A 24,123-nucleotide genomic window follows, 5' to 3' on the forward strand; every position below is an offset into this window, starting at 1 on the left:
AGTCCAGTCTGTGGGGAAATGTAAAAGCCTCTGCTCTACAAAAGGTGGCGTAGAAAATGTTTTGAAACAATATTGTTTAGGTATGAAAGGTTAATAAAAATCCAAGTTTTCGACCTTGACGGACCCAGGCGCTAGCCGCCATCTTGAATTAAAGGTGCTAAAATTAGGTATATTTTAAATAACTTCTCAATTGTTTACTAAATCACAAAAGTGTCTATGAGGGATTCAAAGAAGACAAAATTACCTACATTTTTTGCATACATGATTATTCTCTAAGTCTTAAAGGGAAAAATTTACAAGCGACGGAAATAATAATATTTACAGAAATCATATAATTTTAATTTTGTTTAAGAATTGTGCAGCTATCATTTTTTTTATTCTTTTTGATGACCCGGGCTGGTTAATGGTGGCTTCTTCATTATCGTCGCTGAAATTTTCTGTTTCATTGTCTGTATTTTTAGTTTCCAACCATGAAATTTCGTCGTCATCACAGTCTTCGTTATCTATCTGAATCTCTACTGCATTTTCACACAGCTGACCACTACAGAATCCACAAACAATAGAGCATTTTAATCCAGCTTTTCTGCAACTACATGCTTTGCTGCATCCTTTTTTACAGTGGCAAGAAATTACACTTAAAAGCATCTGAGGTGCTGCTTTCTCTGTTGTTGTTATTGGAGTGAGCCTATTGGTGTCATATCTCCAGCCCCAGTCTTCTGGAATTTTTTCAATTCCATACCATTTTTGGACTTGGTGGTATGTCCTAAACGCATGATACCATGCAGCGTCCTTTGTTGGCGGCAAAGAAGCAAGTTTAAATTTACTTTTTATTGATAACTAAGGATTCCTTATCCATGTCCCCTCTGTACAAAGTTACTAGAAAGCGTGCTCCAGCGTCTTCGATTTCTTCTGGTCATGACGACGAAATTTCATGGTTGGAAACTAAAAATACAGACAATGAAACAGAAAATTTCAGCGACGATAATGAAGAAGCCACCATTAACCAGCCCGGGCCATCAAAGAGAATTAAAAAATGATAGCTGTACAATTTTTAAACAAAATTAAAATTATATGATTTATGTAAATATTATTATTTCCGTCGCTTGTAACTTTTTACCTTTAAGACTTACAGAATAATCATGTATGCAAAAAATGTAGGTAATTTTGTCTTCTTTGAACCCCTCATAGACACTTTTGTGATTTAGTAAACAATTGAGAAGTTATTTAAAATATACCTAATTTTAGCACCTTTAATTCAAGGTGGCGGCTAGCGCCTGGGTCCGTCAAGGTCGAAAACTTGGATTTTTATTAACCTTTCATACCTAAACAATATCGTTTCAAAACATTTTCTACGCCACCTTTTGTAGAGCATAAATACCTACAGACTGGATTAGTACGTTATTCGCGAATAACTATGATAAACGACATGCAAGTTCAAAATATTTACGCCCTTGATAAGTAATTTTATTTGCATTTATGTGTATCGTGAATTATTTGCTGAAACTATAATTCAGAAATATTAAAATATTGTGTAAATAAAATACTGTGGTGGCCACCTCCTGTGAGTGACATTTATCAAAAATATATTTTTATGTTCAGCCAATTATGCCATTTTACTATGCCAAGTTACAAAAAAAAAACATTGACGTGGTGTGTTCCCCTTCGCAGCTCTCTCTTGCAGGTTTGGTGGGTAAATTGTATACTATTGATTGGGGCAATAATAAATCAATACATCAACGTTCAAGGAATGCAAGAATGGCGGAGAATATCGCCGCAGTCCATGGATATGCACAGCAGAACCTGAAGGCCCTGAAGCAGGTAATTTTTTGCCGTGCCTAAGAACTTGCGCTTCAAATTAGCGATTATTAGGTTGTTACACATTTTTTTTGTAGGATTACTTGAAGTTGCAGGTCTTAAGAGGTAATCCACAATCGACTGATGCTGTAAATGCATATTTAACACATGCCACTGATAAAATTCAACAAGATCTCACCACTTCTTCTGTGAAATTGACTCAAAAAATCGTCTTATTTTGATCATAAAATTTTATCATTTGTGCCCGATGTTTTTTCGTGTTACTTGGCATAATAAAATGGCATAATTGGCTGAACAATAAAATATATTTTTGATAGACATCACTCACAGGAGGTGGCCAGCACACTGCACAGGCCGAAAACATCTACCCGTGCTTAATGAAAAACCCTTTATAATAGATGTGTTTTTTATAATACCTACGTATGTTAAATAAAATTATTTTTCAAGTAACCTTTGCTCGTCGTCCTTAATAAAACTATCCCAGTCTACATTATGATAGGTAACATGCACATTCACAAACAATTATATCATTAAGTATGATTAATAGTTGTGTGAAATTATAATAAAAGTACTTACAGCTTGCAATGAATGTCATATAATTATACACAATAGGTAACAATCGCTCTGAAGAATATAATTAAGAAATTAACTTAATATGCCAAGCCAATGTAACAAAAGTTACACAAATATACTAAACTTGTTAACAATATGTTTACTGCTTTTTGTACAATAGTTAGGTATGTGAACGAATGAACGAATACATTTTGATGAATTTTCAAAAAAAGGATCAAGGTAACTTGAAAGACGTCTGAATTTGCTTACAATATGTAAATTAGGGATTTGGGCATTTCGCTTCCAATAATACTACATATTCAAGCGAATTGACTTGACTTCAATGTCCTAAGGCCACTATGGGGCGCAGGGATAGGCGAATTTTAAAAAGCGGGTCTTCTAAAGGTCGGTTTCAACTTATTGACATGAGTATTTATTATAATTTATGCGACACAAAATATAGTTAATATTACCCATAGAAATCTAAATGTTATATCCATTAAAATTAAAAGTAAGCTTAATGAAAGCACTTGTGATAATTTAAGTATTTGCCTCTACTTCGTTGACAGGCGATATTTTTTTATCAAAATTCTAATTTACCAGTTGATGCGAAAATGCATGATACACTAAATTTTTTATACTAAAGTTTCGTCTGAATGTTCGAAATAATAATATTAATTATTAATATTCCTGAAGTGCCTAGTGAATGATAATACGTTTGGTATGCTATATTCAACTACAATATTATTATTTATGGGAGAGAAACTCCCGACAAGAACTGTAATTGCGCAAGTTGACCTTCCAACAAATTGGTTAGTCCTCTTGAACCCGTAAACAGTCTTTAGACCGATGACCTATAACAAAATAATAATATATTGTCTATTGATCACGCACGTTCCGGTTCCCATTACGTAGTGTTAATAAATAAACTGCCAGATAGTATTTAATTTTATTAAACATATTCACATTTATTATTAACTAGCGGTCCGCCCCGGCTTCGCCCGTGGTACATGTTTACGTTTTCTCTACATAAGAACCATCCTCGTACTTCAAGGAATATAATAAAAAAAGAATTATCGAAATCGGTTCAGCCGTTCTCGAGTTATGCGCTTACCAACACATTTTGCGATTCATTTTTATATATAAAGATTAAGTCTTTATCTTTGTGCAAGATAAATTCCGTTTCAATTTAAACTAAATGGTATTCGCGCCATTGACTTGTGTGCACAGTGCAATTTGTTTCATTTCCTTGTTTGAAAAATGTCTTAATATTTAAGTTTCTCAACCCTATCTTTATATATATAAAAATATCTTTATATATCTTTATATATCTATCTTATCTATCCTTATATACCTATCTTTATATACACACACCGGCACAATTAGCGGAACAGAAGCCGATGCGCGAGAACATCGTCTGGGATTTGAACGAATGGCAGCAGGTTCTCTTTACTGATGAGTGCAGAGTTCTTTTAAAACATATCGATGGGAGACAAAGAATATGGAGACTCAAAAGAGAACGCCACATACAGTCTAATTTTGAACACACAGTGGCTTATGGTGGCGGCTCGATTATGGTTTGGGGAGGGATATGTTTGGGAGCTCGCACGGAGTTAGTGATAGTCACAGGAGGGACCATGACCGCAGATCGATACATCAGAGACATTTAAGAAAAACATGTTGTACCATTTGCCCCATTTATTGGTGACAACTTTATTCTAATGCAAGATAATGCTCGTGCTTATAGTGCACAATCGGTACATGCATATCTGTGCCACGTAGGTATACCGGTGATGCAGTGGCCAGCAAATTCCCTCGATATGAATCCGATAGAGCATGTCTGGGACTTGCTAAAAAGAAGGGTTAAATCCAGAATGCCATCCCCCAACAATCTGAATGAACTTGGAAACGCATTACTTGAGGAGTGGGAGCGGTTGCCTCAAGAAATCATCGATAACATAATCTTTAGAATCCCAGACGAATGGAAACCGTAATCAGAGCAAGAGGGGGAAACACTCGTTATTAATTTTGCTTTAATTTTATTGTTAAATCATTTAATGCTTACTTCTTTTATTTTTTGTGATGGTTCATAATCATCTAAAAATTTCACTTATTTCAAATTTCTTTATTTTTCAATAAAAAATAACGAAAGACTTTTCAAAGTCGTTGTTAAAAGATGTTAATTAATTTGTTATTTTGTGTCTAATTACATTTTCGTCAAATATATGCGTTATTATCTCATAGTCTCACTTTTTTTTCTGTTCCGCTAATTGTGCCGGTGTGTATATATTCTTATATATAAAAATGAATCGCAAAATGTGTTGGTAAGCGCATAACTCGAGAACGGCTGAACCGATTTCGATAATTCTTTTTTTATTATATTCTTTGAAGTAAGAGGATGGTTCTTATGTAGAGAAAACGTAAATATGTACCACGGGCGAAGCCGGGGCGGACCGCTAGTATATATATAAAAATGAATCGCAAAATGTGTTGGTAAGCGCATGATTCGAGAACGGCTGAACCGATTTCGATAATTCTTTTTTTATTATATTCCTTGAAGTACGAGGATGGTTTTAATGTAGATAAAACGTAAATATGTACCACGGGCGAAGCCGGGGCGGACCGCTAGTAAGCTATAAAAATAACTGCGTTAAAAACAACCGACTTCATAAACAGAAAAGTAAAAAATAAAAAAGATTTGATATTATTAATTACTACATATTATTTAGATGTTCTATTTACTAAAAAGGTTTGATGTCGGTGCACGGGCTTAATACTAGTGTTTGGCACCGACTTCAAACCTATTTAATAAATAGCACATCTAAATAATATGTAGTAATTAATAATATCAAATCTTTTTTTTTTTTACTTTTCTGTTTATGAAGCCGGTTGTTTTTAATGCAGTTATTTTTATTTAATACTTTTTAGTGTACAACACGAATCAAACGAGCCCAATCTCGATATAATTGAGTCAATTGATATATTACTGAGTTCCTAAGGCCACCTTCCGATTCCATCATCAAATCAGCTCTATGTCATGATAATGTTTCATCGCTATCCAATTTACATAAGTATACAAAATTTCAGCTCAATCGGTTACCGGGAAGTGAATCAAAGTTACTTGCTACATTTCAATGAAGTCATCGAGTACAGACAAAAATGCTCATAAAATAAAAACTACTGGGTCTATCCGAATAAAATTTTTATGGGACCAATTCGACACCATCCCGCATCGAACAAAAAAAGAATCACGTAAATCGGTTAAGAAACCTAGGAGTAATCGGTGTACATACATCAAAAAAAAAAAATTATACCGGCCGAATTGATAACCTCCTCGTTTTTTTGGAAGTCGGTTAAAAAGTGAGTAAACGTTAAATGTAAGTAATTTAGTGAATAGATACCAACTGTGTGTACTTTACAGCCATTTAAATTTTACTTCAACAATTCGAGCACGAGTTCATTGGCGTTCGAAGCAATAACGTTATTATTATTACAGAATGTTATTGTTACGACTTTGGTGTATAAGGCGAGCAATGTCGACTTGTCCCTTTGTCTCTTTTACGACCAGTTCCGACAATCGCCCTTATCTACACGTGTATCTACTATTCGTATCACTCTATATGGCGACCATTCGGTATTATCACATCAGCTTAAGGGCTTCCATTAGCATACAAGTGAATATCTCGATTTGCGGGCGCGACTCGGGCAGATTACTGTCGCTATACTTCCGCGGTGCATTGAATTCGGTACCTTCGCTCCCATTGCAGGCGCACGGACACTTGTTAGTATGATCTTTAGATGATAACAATATCGTCGTGTATAGTAAATCGCTTTGTACTTAGAAATGCATGAGCGCAGCGTCCCTTTCCATTGCCACATTAAGTCATATTTCACTGAATGTGACACGCTAAGTATTCTCAACTAGGTAATTTAGGCTCCTAGTTTGCCTAGCATTGTAATGCTACATGTGAACCCGCATTAGAGACATCGTGAAAGGTGATAAAGTACTTTGCTTTCGCTCTTTACAGTTATGTTGCCTATAGTTTATATTCCTATGTAATCACCAAACTGCAGATCTTATGGATAAATGAAGTTTCATTCATTCGTCCCTATATCATAATTTTAAAATCTCTTATATTTCAATCTTAAAGCTAAATCTATTAATTTATTTAATCAGTGGATAACTGTATTAAAAATTTACTATTACTGTACCTATATAATAATCTTAAAAAGCTCTTACAAACAAACCAAATTAAAATATCGATAATTTCACAAAAAATACTAGACTATTACTTAGTTAACTACTAACTAATTTTTTTTTGCGACTACAATTCATTTTTGTGCCTTCCTCTTGCTATTTTAATTAAGTTAAACTATTCATATTAACGTGTTTTTTTTGGATATGCGCTAAATATTATAAGAAAGCGGATAAATCATGGAGACGCAATTGTAAAACGCCGTGCCTAGCATATTAAATAAGCAATGAAGTATAAATAAATTAACCATATAGACATAGTGAAGTGACAGGCGCTGGCTTCTCAATTTAACTGTCAAGCGAATCTCAATTCTCACTTGTCTTCAAGGTAGTCTTGCAGCTTATATTTCTAATTAAGAAAATACTGTTTTCAATTTATTTCCTGACTGTTCGCATTAAAAATAATTCCAATTATAAATACTATGCGAAAACCTCTATTAAAATATTAAACGTAACGTTTTAAACAAAAATAAGTAGATGCCATAGATGCCGTAATATTTTAAATCAGTTTTTTTATAAAGGTATTATGAAACGTTATGTATTACCACGTGTATACTAAGTAATATATGAGTATTATGTGTGAAAATATTAATAATTCCATAGAGACTTTCTTAGCTATTATTATAGATTGTATTTAAAAAAGCTTCGAACACAAAATAGGTTTCACGTGATATTCATTAACTTTTCATAAGACCCTTGATCTGATTACAGTAACAGTATGAACTATGAATGCATAACGGAACTTAGCATAGATCGTGTAGAAGCTGGAATACATTGGAGGCATGTCGTTAACACAACCCCGTGTGGCTCCAGGGTCAGCTGACCTCCGTGGGAAGTCCACGTAATTACTGTTTTTATTTATGACGTTTGAGTTAATTACTTTTGGATATATATAGCCAGTTAGACTTCAGATAAATCATATATATGGCTCATTTCATAACACGGAGTTATACGACTACATTTTCGAAAAATTATCCTAACCGACATACAACCGATTAATACATAATGCAAATAAGCGCGCGCTTCACTTTTTAATAATTTGGAAATATTTTATCGTTATTCAGTACAGTTTTAACTTTTAATCAATAAATTAATTTAATCTGCATGATGTATGTATAGGTAACTAGGTTTAACTAGCTAATGCTATAATTCCTACCATAACATACTAAATACGCTAAAACGTTATAGGTAGTTATGTACTTATTAAACACACTTCTGTCGTGATGTACCTAAAGAATAGAGAAATTTTAGAGTTTACAAAAATAATAGCTTTATCTGAACTTCACAGCGAATTATGTAAAAACGGTGTCGAAGTTCAAATAGTGTATTACGAATAACTAAATTATAGAGGGAAAGTGTAGTGTTTGTTGTAAAGTAAAGCGCCAGGAAGGCTAACAACTAGTCGTTAGGAATCTGACTATATACCTATCTAGGTATGTTTTATGAGGATGCGTTGAACACTAAGCGTTGAGGCCAAACACCCGTGACCCATAGCATGTAAACATAAATCGTACCTAAAGATGACAATCTCAACTTCAAAGGGATTTAATTAACTGTATGTGACTTGTTATTTTAGCTACTACATGACGCGTGCACCTTACCTTAGCTTTGTCTTATCTTTAACGGCACATGTATTCAATTAATTATTGTGCTATGCATGGACGTATAAAAAAAGACGGACGGTATATCGCCTAAACATTGAGTGAAGCCTAGTAATGGCGGCGAAACATCCATGTGAGTGTGCCATGTTGCCATGGCAACAGTTGTTTTGATGACAATGGCGGCTGTATCTTTTTCTATAAATTTTGCCGTAATAATTTTGTCATTAAAACATAAAAGAAATAACTTGCTTCCCTGTGGAATGTAATCCCTTGTGTTTTGTTATTTAAAATTGTACTGTTGCGACACCATTTAACCACGCAAGACGGCATTTTAAATATTTTTTATGAAACAGTGACGCAGTTAATCAGTCGGTAGTTCACGACGTAATGGCGGCCGACTAGCTTACTATGGTGAGAGTGTGTGCGTGTTTATTGTCTTTATACGATCGCTAGCTTACTATGGTGGCTTCACGTTGTTTGTTCGTAATACGGCGTCCGTCTTTTTTTATACGTCCATGGTGCTATGCAAAATTATATTTCTTAATTTGATTTGCTTGTAAATTCATATCGGCCACTTCTTGAAAATTATTATCGTTTCTGGAATGGGTAATATTATTATATTATGAGTGGGTTTTATCGCAAATTAATCCTGTTAAAATTGTTATTCAGCGTCAGGCCTTTTTTATAGTGGGGAAATCTTACATAGATACTCCCGGCTCCCGGGTATGGAGTATGGTTATGGTTATGTCGGATTCTTACTGTTCGTTTCCACAATGATAGTGAATATTTCCCTTCTCCATCATCCGCGTTCCACCGAACCCCCGACGGGCGACGGCCGCGGGCCGACCCAAACACAGTTGACAGTCAGGCCCTATGGTCAGGCCGGAGGGTGCACGCCAGAGGTCCTCCGAAGTCCGAAATGTGAGATAGGTATACACGTTGGGGGACCCTCCGGCTTATTCAGTGTCATGTCTACGACTTTGTTTATTTGTTAGCTTCTTTCTTAGATCATTAAGTACTACTTACTTAATGATCTAAGGCTTCTTTTATTTTTAAATTCTTATTTTCAATAAATGTAATCTGGTTATTAGATTAAGGTTCGAGAAAACAACTTCAATGAAAAATATTTTGTAACGTACTCAATTTTAATCAGTTAAATGGCTAAACTTACTTAAGTACCTACTAAAATATACCATAAGATAGGTAATTTCACAAAGATTTATCATAACCATAGCCTATAGTGCCGTGTGGGAGCACTCTTTTATTGATTACATAACACACTGTTATCCCCACACATGGACGTATAAAAAAAGACGGACGCCGTATTACGAACAAACAACGTGAAGCCACCATAGTAAGCTAGCGATCGTGTAAAGACAATAAACACGCACACACTCTCACCATAGTAAGCTAGTCGGCCGCCATTACGTCGTGAACTACCGACTGATTAACTGCGTCACTGTTTCACAAAAAATATTTAAAATGCCGTCTTGCGTGGTTAAATGGTGTCGCAACAGTACAATTTTAAATAACAAAACACAAGGGATTACATTCCACAGGGAAGCAAGTTATTTCTTTTATGTTTTAATGACAAAATTATTACGGCAAAATTTATAGAAAAAAATACAGCCGCCATTGTCATCAACACAACTGTTGCCATGGCAACATGGCACACACACATGGATGTTTCGCCGCCATTACTAGGCTTCACTCAATGTTTAGGCGATATACCGTCCGTCTTTTTTTATACGTCCATGTCCCCACAGTTATCCCTATATTTAATTATAAAGATTTTCTAGGTGAATTCTGAATTCTCCCTTTCATCGTGTATTACCAGATAAAAACGGAAATTGTAGGCACTCGCCTCTCATAAGCGAAAGTCAATGATACCCTTATTAAAATTTAAAGAAAATTAAATAATGACAAGACCTGTGGACAAGACAAACATTTAAAGTTTTAGATAGTTCGATACTTTGCAGTTATATTGTGTAAAATCACATGTAAAATATAGTTAGTAGAGATTGTCTAATCTAAAAATGAACGCCCCTCCACTGTGTTTACGCTCACATTCAAAGTACGTGTATAGACGCAATACACACAAATTGGTCTGCCTCATTGGTCGTTCAGTCCTCCAGTCCCGTCCATGCCCGAACGACAGGACCAGTTGGCCAACTAGTGCATAAATGACGCGATGCACGACAGAACGGACGTGTCATTCCGTACATAGCGCGCTCTCCCCGCCATACAATGCTAGGCACCTGAACTGATCGCCCGATTAGTTGACAAATCAGTGCGCGAGTGTCAAAGTTTGCAGTCTTAGATTATACACCTATAGATGTAACCATGGCGTGGCCGCACTTGAAACAGAAATAGAATTTTGTGGTGTTGCCTAATAAGTTGGCAGTTCCCACATATTAGGTAAAAAATATTATGAATCTTACTTGATCGCGAACAGACTTTATAAATACCTGTAAGTACTTCGCAAACTAAAAATTCTGAATTTGCATATTTTAAATGCTAGCTTCAATAATGTAACTCTTATGTCGTAGTCGTACGAAATACTTTAATAAAACCTCCGTAAGGTAGGTAAGGAGAATTGTATGAACATCATTGACCACGTACTACGTACTAGAGAGGGCATCGCTTTTAAACTACATATTTTTAACACGAGTTAGAGTCAATCGTCTCGGACCATTTTTTTTTTGTTACATTGATTGGTTTTAATTGATAATTTTATTCATATTTTTTTAATAAGTATTAAGAGGCAGAATATCTACAAAGTGTATGACTCACTAGCCGGCCCGCTTCGCCGCGCTTGTTGCACAGATTTTGTTCGTGTTGTCCTCTCTTTAATAATACTTCAATGATAGACATCTATCGACCGACACGACATAAAACACACACGACACGTTCAATGATGAAATAAAACCAGTCTATAACATAAACATGTTTATTATTTATTACTATATACATAATGAAATAAGTACAGCTTGGCAAAAAAGAGTAGAAAACCGGAAGTCACTACTGTCCTCTCGTTACCAACACTTTGAATGATTTATTTTTAATTTATTTTATTTTTATACAGTAATGAATCATCATCAAAATGAATGGAACAAATTTTTGAATATTTTGTTGGCAGCCAATTTTCTCGTCCAGTGGCATCCAGCCATTTCTTTTTATCAATATTGGATGGAAACCTGAAAAAAGAAGATTTTATTCGCATGTTACGAAAGTTTATCTTTATTGAGTAATAAGTTAAATAAACTACAATAAAGCCCTTAAATAAATGTAACTAAAATTAAAGTTTACGTACAGAAGAATTAATTTCCTCTCAATAAAAATATTATACTATTATACTACTAGCTTTTACCCGCGACGTCATGCGCGTGTTAATCCAGGTAATAAACTACTCATGTGCAAAATATCATTGAAATCCATCCAGACGTTATTGCGTGATTGAGTAACAAACAAACATCCAAACCCTCGAATTTATAATATAAGTAGGATGAGTACCTACCATGATAAACAAACCCAACAATCATAATCTTTAATTATAATCATAATCTTTATTTTCTCTTCACAAAACAAGACCTCGAATCGTATGTATGTACTGACAATAAAGAAATATGATTTATTTGGGTAAATTAAAGTAGCCATTATGGCAACCCTGAACCGTTCATCGTTAATCGTTATTTTATTTTAAGATAGTGAAAACACGTATCACAACTCAATATTTTTGGCATCACATCACTGAATTCATCACAAAACATCATAATCGGTGATCATCTGGCGTTGTAATAACGAAAGAAATGATAATTTCGCCTACTTACGTGTGAAATGTTATTCCTTCAATTTTTCGCTGACTCCGGCTTTTACAACCCAAAACACTGCAACCCACCATCGCACGTACACTAAATATTCTGTATTATCCAATTTTTATACGCAATAAACACTGTAAATTCACACAATCACAGAAAAATCCAAAAGACGCCAAGTTTGTTTGTCACAATCTGTTCTTGCCAAACAATAAAACCGGCCATGTCGACAAAGACAAAAACTATATATTCTGTCCTGTTTCTTTGCATGGGTTTGACAATTAACGATCTCGCTCTTTCAAGGAAGGTCATTTTAGTGGTTACATCTATAGGTGTATAATCTAAGTTTGCAGTAGAATCGACGCGCGCACACATATAAAGTGGTTCAATAATTATTTGTCCTCACACATTGAAACAATTAAGTTTAGTGGAGGGGCGTTCATTTTTAGATTAGACAATCTTTACCTAATACTATTATTATTAGTCTGTGCTAATACGTAATAATTCACTAAAAAGAAGACCACTGATTAGTGATTACCAAGAAGCTTATATATAATACACCTGAGATTGCACTATACAATTAACTTGTAACAAGAAAATATGACGTTGAATGCCGCCTGTATGTTTTTTTATCCCTTTCACACCAACTTGCCAAGTAAGGTGTGAAAGGGATAAAAAACATACAGGCGTCATTCAGCGTCATATTTTCCTGTTACAAGTTAATGTTCATACTTCATACTAAAATCTCCAGTGTATTAGCTATATAAGCTTCTTGGTGATTACTATTACATACAGAAATTGAAACCGCTTAACTTGTTGAAATACTTTGTTTGTAAATTTATCGCAATATTAATAATTAATCATTGAATTCAAAAATACTTTCTAGCAATGCAAACATACCCCGTTTTCCAATTACAGCACTAGAGCGCATTGTGCGGCATAATGCTTAACGTTGAATGTTCCAACTACAGCAACGCTTCGCACAATCGAGCACTAGAAAAAGTAATGCGCGTGAATTGATGCGTGCAATCGATTTATCGTTAGTAATTATTAATTGTTGGAAAAAATTTTAAAGCTTTCGTTTAATTGTAGTTTTTTCAAAATAATCAAAGTTAATTCAAATTGTGTTAAAAAAATAAATATAAGTATGGATGAAGGTACAAACATTGAAAAAAATGTTAATGAAATAATCAAAATCCAAATTACTTAAAATAACCGTAAATATTTTTCAAAATGATTATGTATATCACTTTATTTACACATTAATGAGGTTATTGCTAACTCTATGAATATTTTTTTTTTCAACACTGAACTTAGCGCAGCTGGTGCGTTTCATGTTCCAATTAAGCATCAGCATAATTCGGCATTGTGCGGCACTGAGTCGCATTATGCTCTGTAATTGGAAAACAGCCATAGTATCTGGGGTTGGCACATATAAAAAAACACCTGAACAATGATAGGTACTGAATACGTCACAACAGACATGTGTATGACAAAAATGGTGTCCGTTTACCAGCTGGCACTCAATTTTTAATCAAAAAATTGTTTTTTAATGTAAGTGTAGTGTTATGGCGTCTGTTCTGGATTTAATAAAACACTACCAGCATGCAATTGAGAAGTATCCTAACGATGAGAAAAATGTAAGTGTAATTTAATGCATTCAATCAAGTGCAGTTTTCCTTTTATGAGATAATTTCATAATTTAGCCTGAACCTCGTAATCTTCCATAATATTTACCTTTAAAAAATGGCGATTATTTACCATTCTCGTAAATTTCCGTAGTAAATTGTTTCATTGTAATGCTCAATTGTCTATTGTACATATCGTTCTATAATACGGTAAAAGCTTTTCCTTTCTTATAATAAAAAAACTGCGGAATAATATATTGATTATCAGAAAACATTTTCGATAAAATAACTACGTGAAAAAGGCATTTTTAACAAATTCAATTAGTGTTAGTTGTTATTGATTGTTGCAGATTTTGAAGTGTATAGACAAACTATTCCACCTTGGTGTGACAGTTCAGCATTTGCAAGAGACTGGTGTAGGGCGAACAGTAAATGCCCTACGCAAAGAGCCAGGAGATGTCGGTCAGGCTGCAAGAGCACTTGTGTACAAATGGAAGTTGATGGTAGCTTCTGAAGAGAGTGACCAAGAGGGAGATCAAAATAATGACAGTGAGCGTCTCTGATATTAGAATTTATGTATTGTTCATAGATTTTTGTTATCAATAAATATATGCATGCTTAAATGTTTTATGTTTTGTTGTTTTGTCCCTCACTTTTACTGTACCTTTAATTTGCTTATAACCCGGTACTTTAGATATTTTTTTTCAATCACAAACTAACAGTAATCCTTCCGACAAGCAAATACAGTTGTTTTGGATTAATAGTTAAAAATAAACATTTTCCCTTAGCTGCAAAATACAATGGACATGATGATGCAGATTCTGAAGATAGCCACAGATCAAAAAACAAGCAAGAAAAAAAGCTATCTGATCGATCTTCACGGAATGATAATACACATGGGCATATGAATGGCGATCACCATAGTAGTAAACGGAAATATCACAGTAGTGAGGTTAGTTTCTTTGTATGTTGGAATTGTAGATAATTGTCCGAAAATGTAAGTAACCATTTGTGTTTTATTTAACTTTTTCAAGTTAAATGTACTTATCAATTCTTATTCAATACAGAATTATTTTAAGTTTATATTATTATGTGCAACTAATATAGAATTGACTATATTATATTAACTTACATTCAATTATATTTTATGTATTTTCAGGAAGATGAACCGGATGTAAAGAAATCTAAACTGTCACAGCCAAAAGAAAACGGGTACAAAGTAAAGAGAGAACCTGAATCTAGATCGGAAAGATCAAACAGTGAAAGTGAAAGTGAAGATGACTCATCTGATAGTGAAAGTGATAGTGATGCCTCTCAGTCTTCTGAAGAAGAAAAGGTGACACCAACCAAGGTCAAAGAAGAAAAGAAAGATAAACATCACACTTCAAGGAAAGAAAGTTCAAGCCATAATCACAGTTACCATAAATCTGAAAATACTTCTGAAAGAGATAAAAAAGTTACAGAAAAACATTCTAAGCATAGTGATAATTCTAGACTCACAGAATCAAGTAAAGAAAGAAATCATAGTTCACATAGGCATAAAAGTTCATCAGAATCCAAAGATAAAGATAGTTCAAGAGAGTATAAGGATAGAAAAGATAAACATTCAGAAAATAAAGATAAAGAAAATAGATCATCTGAAAAGGACCGATCATCACACAAAGATAAACATTCTGAGAAAGAAAAGAAAGTAAAGCATGAGGAGTCAATAAAACATAACAGTTCAGAAAAGCAAAAAACAGATAAAGAAAAATCATCAAGTAAACATAGATCGGAAAAAGATAGGTCAGCAGAAAAAGAAAAATCATCTGAAAAGGAAAAAAGACATAAAGAAGAGTCTTCAAAGAAGCATAGTAGTTCTGATAAACATAAAAGCAGCCATTCAGAAAAAATTAAGAGTAACATAGAAAAAAGCTCTAGTAAAACAGAGAAACACTCTTCTAGTTCTGAAAAGGAAAGGCTGAAAGAGAAAGAAAGATCTGATAAACAAAAACAAAAAAGTTCTTCAGATCAGGTCATAAAAGATAAACACGAAAAGAAAGAAAGAAGTGAAAATAAGGAGAAGCACAGTTCCTCAAGTAAAGAAAAAAGTAGTTCCTCTAAAGAAAAAGATAGCAAGGGTGAAAAACGTCATTCTTCATCAAGTGATGGGACTTCGAAAGAAGTGAGCAAAAAATCTAAAAGTGATAGAAGTGAAAGTAGTAGTCGGAAAGATAAGCATAAGTCTAGTTCTAGTAAGTCAAGTAATAAGGCAAATGATGTACCAAAGAAAAAGTCTCACACAAGCAGTAATGATAGTGACGATGGGATTGATTGTGAATCAGGTAAGCAGACTTCAAATATAATTCGTAAAATATTATAAATGCAAAAGAATTATTGAGTTTGTATCGGTTTGTTTGTATCACATTTTAATGAGTTGATTTTATGTTAAATTTTTGCATCTCAAGATACGTTCTTATTCTTAATGTTCAAATTTGTTTATTTCAGGAGCGAGCTTTGCTGAGGCATTAGGCATGGTCAGTCCGGTTAAACCTAAAAAGAAATCAAGTAAAGAGACACAGTCACCAAACAGTTCCTTCAATGGAGATGTAAGTTAAAATTAATAATGCTATATGTTTGAATAATTAATATTTATAAATGTAATATTGTTAAATAATGCATATTTTAATAGAAATTATGTGAGAAATAAACAAAAATGTTATGTGAAAAAAAGAATACGCAATAGGTATGCATTACTTTTTATACATAAGTATTTTAATTCAATTTTTGTCTTTAATACATCTTTATGATTTCCAGCTCAGCCCAGCTAATCTACTGGCGCCAACTGCTAAACTTGCACCCTTACCTAATATTGAAATATCGGCGTTACCTGAAATTTCACCAAATTACAAACCGCGACCGCCGCCTAAATTCCTACCACATTTTGAAGAAATGGACTTGAGTACAGTCATGTCTTCAAAGAACCAAAGGTATTAAAAATATTTTCATTGATTATCCGATTGAAATTTTTTCTATTGAGTCTTTTTTCCCAAAAATTATTCTTTAATTTTATATATCAAATTCACTGCCTTTGTGTTTATTATTATGCGAATTCTCTTTTTCAGAACAAAAGTTTTCTCTGGAAATAAAGTATTAGGAAAAATCCCCTCACTGTATGAAATGTGCGTTCATGTGCTTCAGGAGCATATCGACGGTAAATATACTATGTATTATTAAAAATATTTTTATTTCCTTTCTTGCTACTTGGCAATCTGATATTCATATCAATAAGCCACTTTTTGAGATACATGTCTATAAGAGATTTTGTACCAATATTTAAATGTAATAAAAAAAAAAAATAATTTCCGTGTATAAATCGCTGAGATTGATTCAAATATTTTCAAATTAGTAAATTTAATTCGAGTAATACACACATAAATGTTGTGTGGTTTTATGAAACCACGGTAAAAGTGAAACTGTTCGAACGGTTCCGAACACTGCTTTATACCTACTCGGCAGCCGACCGTCACGCGACATGCGCTACACAGACCAAAAAGTTTGAGACGATGTAATAAAAGTTTCACTTTAATAATGAAACCATATTCAGCACTGGAATACACGGGCGGTGTGCCATACGAGATATTAAAGCCGGTGGTGGACCGAGCGTCTCCGCAGCAGCTATTCATGTTGGAACACTACAACCCGTACCTGATGGACGACACCGACCACCTCTGGCAGGGGTTCTGCGGGAAACACTTCCGCAACAAGAAACGCATGGAAATGGAGACTTGGAGGGAAATGTATATGGTGAGTTTTTATGAATGTTCTTAGTTAAAATTTAATTACACTTTTTTACTGGTGTTAATCTATACTAATATTATAAAGAGGAAAGGTTTGTATGTATGTATGTATGTATGGTTTTCACGCATAAACTACTGGACCGATTTTGATAAAATTTGGCACAGATAATCTTTAGAAGACCCTGAGAAAGAACATGGCTACATTTTATTTCGAAATATGTACCGCTAGTATAGGATAAACACACTGGCTAGATATGTATGTTTTATTTGCTATATAAATTGTAGATATAAGTATGTTCAACATTTGATATAATAAATATTTTACATCCTGTTGAAAACATTTGTTAGAAACTTTTTAGCGAATAGATGTGGTTTTTATAACCACAATTGTATAAATAAACAATCAGTTTTGCTAATTTTAATAATGTATTGAAATTTTTCACCAACATTTTTAAATATAAAATATATCATGTAAACTAAATGTATATAATATGTACATATATCATAAATAGACTGGAGCCAATATAAAACAAAAAATACATCTACCAAATACCATTACATCTTATACCAGGCTGAAGCTGACTGATTTCTTATTCAGTATTTTCTCTTACATATTTGTTTCATTGATGGTAGCGATGCCAAGAAGAACAAGAGATAAAACTGAAATCACTTACTGAGAATATCAAGATTGCTCAAGAAGCTAAAAAGGCGCCTATCAAGCAAACAAAAATGGCATATGTTGATACAGTTGTTAAACCACCGAGGAATATCGCTAGGAAACAAGTAAGTAACCCGTTATATTAGTAGTGAATAGTTTAATAGAAAATACTCCAAAGTTTTAAGGTTTGATTGAATTGTGTAAAATGTACAAAATTTATCTAGCTTATCACTTACATTTTTAATTTTTTACTATATTTGTACTGCTTAGTATTTTATATTGTAAGCAAAAATATGTAATTTTTTACCTGTTACATTAAGTAAAATAATTCTCATAAATCTACTTCTAATTTATAGATTTTTTCGATCAACCGAACACATAAATTTTATTTCAGGCCCAACACGGAACAGCGTTCGCAGCAACAGCCAGTCCCGCAGCTAGAGTGGCCGCTCTGGCCTCAGCCCCCAACGTACTGAAAGGGGGAAGACCAGCCCCCGTCGCCACTGCATCATCACCCTTCATTAAACCCAAGAAAGCACCCCTCATGCAAAAGGCCCTACAGTTCATGAGAGGCCGGAAACGATGATGACTAAAATTTACATTTAGATGTATGTATCATGTCATCTATTCATTGTAATTGTAGCGTGGCCACACCCCGGACACTCCATTCAAAATTATCGTTTTGACAGTCACACTGTAGAGACTGCAAATGTGTGTGTTAACGCTTTATGGTTGACACATTTGTGACTAGCGTAAAAAAAATTCGCGTTTTTCTGATGAAATACATCCGTAAACAGCACAATATCTTAGCCATTTTCTACGAAAAACGATAATCACAAATCCAAAATAATAAAATTACTTTAAGTCAATTTGATTAATGTTGTCAATCTTCGATGCGTATCGTCCTTGCAGAAAAATATGGCCCATTTTAATCACGATCGTGCGGGGTGAGGTAAGTTTAATTTTGGCGGGAGGCGGAGAGTGTCCGTTCTGTAGCGTTTAGCTACTATTATGTATTCTGTGGCGTGGCTGCACTTCAAGTTTATCCAATTTGCTGTTAGTAATTATATCATCAGTGCACTTATGTTATTGCAAATAATAACCGGGGATAAAAAAAAGATCCAATAAACTGTATTGGTTATGTTTTAAATATATATAATGTAACAGGCAATAGATTATTAAAAACATCTTTTTAGTGTTTAATATACACTTATTATTATTGCGCCCCGGTAATTGTATTAGTTTTAGTTGAATTACTTCTATCAGCTTAAGCAAGTCACAAATTGGATAGACTTAATTGTTTGTATAGCTCCTTATAGGAAACTCTAAGATTGAAAAATCCAATGAAACTGAAAATATATGTTCTTGCATTTGCAAGAAAGTTCGTCTACCTAGATTTTATAATAAAATCATCTCAAAAATTGAAAATTTTAGTAATATAGTAGTGTGTTTGTTTGATTGACTTTGTCATTACAAAAATTTAAATCTTACTTTTATTTCTGAGTAAAACAATAGGTTTAAAAACCTTGATGAACCCATAGAAATAAAAGTATGATGTTAAGTTTATTTCTATTTCTATAAAATAATCTAAAAGCCCAAACAACATAAAGAGGTACTTTAACAAAGAAAATTTTAACTATGAAATTATGTGGGTGATATAAAAATAACTTCTCACTGAAAAATATCATGGTATGTTTTTTTGAGACAATAATATCATTAACAGAAATCAATACGTTTTCTGAAGTGTTCAATGAAATGATTCTAAATTGACATATTTTTATTTTTATATTATACTAGCTTCCGCCCACGACTTTGTACGTTCATCCCCGTTTTTCCCCGTTCCCGCATGAATTTCGGGAAATCCTTTCTTAGCGGATGCCTACGTCCTGACATCTACCTGCATGACAAATTTCAGCCCGATACGTCCAGTGATTTGGGCTGTGCGTTGATAGATCACTATATCAGTCACCTTTGAGTTTTATATATTATATAGATTGAATAATAATTTTAATATACACATCTAAAATTTCAATTATCTCTATGCACATTGAAAATACTCCGATCTTATTCATCATTATTTCTTTGTATACCTACATATTTAAATATACAAAAATATCTCCAATATCCTCTTTGAATAGGTACCTATACAACTTTTAAAAAATGAGATGCTAATTTTATTTTAATAGGTTTATTAGCAGCTATACCCAAGTTTCAAGGTTCAAAGGCGCTTTCTTTAATTACATATTACATTACATAATTGTAATTCTTTTTTTATTATACAAATTTCATGGAAATTCATACTTCACTACATAGTATAAAACAAAGTCGCTTTCTCTGTCCCTATTTCCCTTTGTATGCTTAAATCTTTAAAACTACGCAACAGATTTTGATGCCGTTTTTTTAATAGATAGAGTGATTCAAGAGGAAGGTTTTAGTATATAATTTATTAGGTTTTAGACAAAGCGGGCGAAGCCGCGGGCGGTAAGCTAGTAATGAATAAAATACATAATAATTAGAATGATATATTATAATAATTATAATTTCTTATTAGCCTGTATTCCCTTATTCTTGTTTCATTTTGTGTGATTTGTCTTAATATTATGTTTAAAAGTGTGTTCTTTTTTAAAGTAATTTATACCCTTACCACAATGGGATTCGTGTCGTCAATAGATGATCGGTCTAAATATTGAGAATGAAAATAAACAGTTATTCTGCATACATTTTCCACTTCACTATTCCCTGATTTTAAGTCTATGAAGTCATTTTGTTCCTTTTAAAGACCTAAGTCGGAATATGTATGTTATTTATAATTTATATGAGGTTACAATGAAATTGGATATGTAAAATATTTAAAAAAATGTTATTTTTATTAAGCCCATCTGAGATCATTTTGAAATAAAGAGAAGTGATAAAATATGAAAATATGCACTTAATTAGTTGACTTCCCTTATTTTAGGGCTACTTGGGTTTATAGAGTAGTTAAATGTATCTTGTAAATGTTTTGGAATATTTTTAGTCTAAAAACATCATTTTATGAATTATTTGTCTAGATGTAATTTTAGAACAATTGAAATAAAGACATATTACTGTATATAAATATCTGGAATTTATTATTTATTTCTTATTAAAATATATCACATAATAATATATCCAATTCGACATACCAGCTATACTCAAATTTAGCCAGCCAAAAGAAATTATGATGCAACTGTATTCATATATTTTATTGACTTTAAAAACATTCACTTTATATTTATTTGTAGAAAGGTCTTTTTCTATCTGGCCATTTAGCTTTGACTATCCTCCATAAAATGTCCCTATTGTGAATAGGGACATTTTATAAAAATATAGCAATGTAATGAAACATTGAAACAGAAATTATCCTCATTAAGTACCTAATTGATGAAAAACCGTTATTTAAAAAAAAGTTATTTTTTAATATTAGGTGTAATTTTGGAAAGTAATTCAAAGGCTAATTTTGCACACATAATATACTAATAGTATGTTACACAAGCTATATTGCCCATTGGAGGCCCGAAAAAAATTACATTTTTTTTATGTACTAACTATGCCATCTATTTAAAAGAAAAAAATAAAAATGTAATAAACAATATGTAGGAGAGTTATAACTAGTTCTGTCAGATTAAAAAACAGTAGCTAAAAATGTTGTTACATTAGTGAAAAGGTAGATAACTAATAGTTTTTTTTTTATATATGTAAGTATATGTAAAATATTAATTAACTAGAAGTTTCAAAAATTTCTTGAATTTGAATAACAATTTACTGTCATGCTCATGTATATGATGATGTATAAACTGTCTTTATTTCTATTGTATTTTCTTAAAACATGCCATTATCATAATGTTTTGTGATTCATTATATTTAGTTTATGAAATCAAAGTATGTCATTTTATTTTATAATATTTATTTATTATCAAATCTATCGCTATCCTAAACAATTATTCAGGTACAATACATAAAAATATATTTTGTTTGTCTTTAGTTCTACAAATACACAGAAACTTGTTCTATAAAAAAAAAGTTGGTAATTCCAGCATTTAATAAAAATATTTAATTGTGGCTTAATTTCTACATTAATATAATCATCAATAAAATCATACATATTTTCATAAGCAATTATAATTATGGATATTGACAATTGCTATATAATATTTATTATGTGCTCATTAACACCCACACAATATATTATTATGTACTGCTTTATCTATCACATTTGTAACTTAAAATATAAAACTTATATTTTATAATTCAATATAATACAACATCAATATTTCTAAATTTTGATTTAAGTTGTTTTTCATAATCTGTGTTTATAATGAGTGGACATTGGTACAAAGCTAAAAACTTCAGGTTCTTATAATACTCTGATATAATATCTACAATAACTGGTGAAATTTTTTTGATTCTTGACAAGCTCAAACTTTGCAAGGTGACTAAATTAGAACTTCCTAAAACTTTTAACAATATCATTTCTGAAAAATTACTATTGTTCCAAATTTGCAAATGTTGTATTTTCTTAAAATTGACTAAGGATATCAGACCTTCGTCTGTGAGGTTTTCACATCTTATTATTGCTAAATCCTTAAGGTTAGGACACTTAGACAACATATTGAGACAGCAGTCATCAACAGAGTCACCTCCATATATGTGCAATGTCTCCAATTTACCTTGTTTACATGAAATTAATTTTTTAATAAATTCTAAATCCAAATCCCTGATTTTCTCTATATATATGTGGCACAATTTGGTACAGTCCAACAGAGAGTCACAGTTAGCTAGAGTTAAGCCAAAGTCAGACAAAGCCAGATACTTTAGTTCTTTGAGTTGGTTAAAAGGAAACATCCAGTCTACATTACTTGAAAGTTGAATTGAATTTTTCATGCTTAGTTTTCTCAGATGAGGCCATTTTTTAATATCTTCTTCAAAACTTTTGCCAATCCTACACATAACCAGTTCTAATGATATTAAATTATTACATTTTTCAATTACATCTTTTATGACCGAATAATTATAAACATATTGAATTTTCAAACTGTAAATAATTTCACTATGGGTTATTATGATCACCAAATTTTTATCACTTACTTCACTTTGCCCTGGCTTACCAGAATAAACGAACGCAAATTGTCTCCATATACACGGATCACGGGCAAGTTTTCTCCACCTCTTACAAACATTCTCACAAGTAAGAATTTCTTCTATTGCCAGATATTTAAATATTAGTACTATCAATTCGTCAGGTAAATCGTTCAATTGAACTAAGTTACTAAGATTGTCTTCATCCATGCTTCTTTATTACTGTAAAATCAAAAAAATATAATACACATAAAAATAAAAAAGCTTCTACATGAATGCAAAACATTGATATGTATTTTAATTACCTTATTCGAAGATTTGTTTGACTTCAAACATTTGTATCATAATAATTAGAACAATGCTGTCTGCTCATCTTTTGCGTATGTATACTCAATTATTGCAAATCATTGTAATTTCTAAATTAAATTTGGCCAAAATTCAAAATTTGTTTTGACAAATCCAATATTTTTTACCAAAAGGCAAAATGCTAAAATTCGAATAACAATCCTATGACATACGTCAAATCTGACAATTGTAATTTGACACTGACAGGACTGCGTGTAATGGCTGGTTCACACTTTGATTAGTGCGAGTGCAGGTGATTAGTGCGAGTGCAGGTGTGTAGTGCGAGTAGTGTCCAATTCAACTGCGAGTGCAGGTGATTAGTGCGAGTGCAGGACAATGGTGAAATTCGCGACGCTACACACTACGCTAAACACTAAACACTAAACACTCCTGTCCAGACGTGTTTAGGCAGGCACACTGCGAGTGAGGGGGAAGGGAGGGCGCGCGGGACTTGGCTACTCGCAGTCCACTCGCAAAAAAATAGAACGAGTGCAGGTGATGAGTAGTACTACGTGTGGACAGCGACTGTTTAGTGCGAGTGTTTAGTAGGCTGTGTAGTAAAGTGAATAGAAGCGTAT

The 24,123-nt window shown here is 32.8% G+C and overlaps 2 protein-coding genes and 1 long non-coding RNA gene across 3 annotated transcripts; 1 reads left to right on the plus strand and 2 right to left on the minus strand.

Annotated features, from left to right (window-relative positions):
* Nucleotides 1-11,159: 11,159 nt before the first annotated feature.
* LOC149908462 (uncharacterized) lies at nt 11,160-12,381 on the minus strand. The gene is made up of 2 exons (XR_016456750.1): nt 12,054-12,381; nt 11,160-11,420 (listed from the first exon to the last, which is right to left on the minus strand). It is a non-coding gene; the product is annotated as an uncharacterized LOC149908462 (long non-coding RNA).
* Nucleotides 12,382-13,495: 1,114 nt separating this feature from the next.
* Nucleotides 13,496-20,204, plus strand: EloA (transcription elongation factor elongin A). The gene is made up of 10 exons (XM_090101929.1): nt 13,496-13,678; nt 14,017-14,215; nt 14,455-14,618; nt 14,826-15,990; nt 16,154-16,254; nt 16,463-16,635; nt 16,771-16,859; nt 17,253-17,452; nt 18,079-18,228; nt 18,498-20,204. Exons 1-10 carry the CDS (start codon nt 13,607-13,609, stop codon nt 18,687-18,689), a joined length of 2,505 nt encoding a protein of 834 aa, XP_089958055.1. The 5' UTR covers nt 13,496-13,606; the 3' UTR covers nt 18,690-20,204.
* A 1,953-nt stretch (nt 20,205-22,157) lies between these two features.
* LOC149908464 (uncharacterized) lies at nt 22,158-23,694 on the minus strand. The gene is made up of 2 exons (XM_090101931.1): nt 23,506-23,694; nt 22,158-23,422 (listed from the first exon to the last, which is right to left on the minus strand). The coding sequence occupies exon 2, from the start codon at nt 23,408-23,410 to the stop codon at nt 22,373-22,375; it is 1,038 nt and encodes a 345-aa protein (XP_089958057.1). The 5' UTR covers nt 23,411-23,422; nt 23,506-23,694; the 3' UTR covers nt 22,158-22,372.
* Between the last annotated feature and the right edge of the window lie 429 nt (nt 23,695-24,123).

This window comes from Colias eurytheme, chromosome 5, assembly GCF_061535395.1.
Source record: "Colias eurytheme isolate Ceu_HAF_F1 chromosome 5, ilColEury1 Martin Lab GWU primary, whole genome shotgun sequence".
NCBI classification, from domain to species: Eukaryota; Metazoa; Arthropoda; class Insecta; order Lepidoptera; family Pieridae; genus Colias; species Colias eurytheme.

What these genes read in the sequence shown, in the direction of transcription:
- EloA (XM_090101929.1), top strand. Translation starts at nt 13,607, where the DNA reads ATGGCGTCTGTTCTGGATTTAATAAAACACTACCAGCATGCAATTGAG. An exon ending in GGAAATATCACAGTAGTGAG is followed by an intron (nt 14,619 to 14,825) that starts GTTAGTTTCTTT and finishes ATGTATTTTCAG; the next exon opens with GAAGATGAACCGGATGTAAA. An exon ending in GGAATATCGCTAGGAAACAA is followed by an intron (nt 18,229 to 18,497) that starts GTAAGTAACCCG and finishes ATTTTATTTCAG; the next exon opens with GCCCAACACGGAACAGCGTT.
- LOC149908464 (XM_090101931.1), bottom strand. Translation starts at nt 23,410, where the DNA reads ATGGATGAAGACAATCTTAGTAACTTAGTTCAATTGAACGATTTACCT.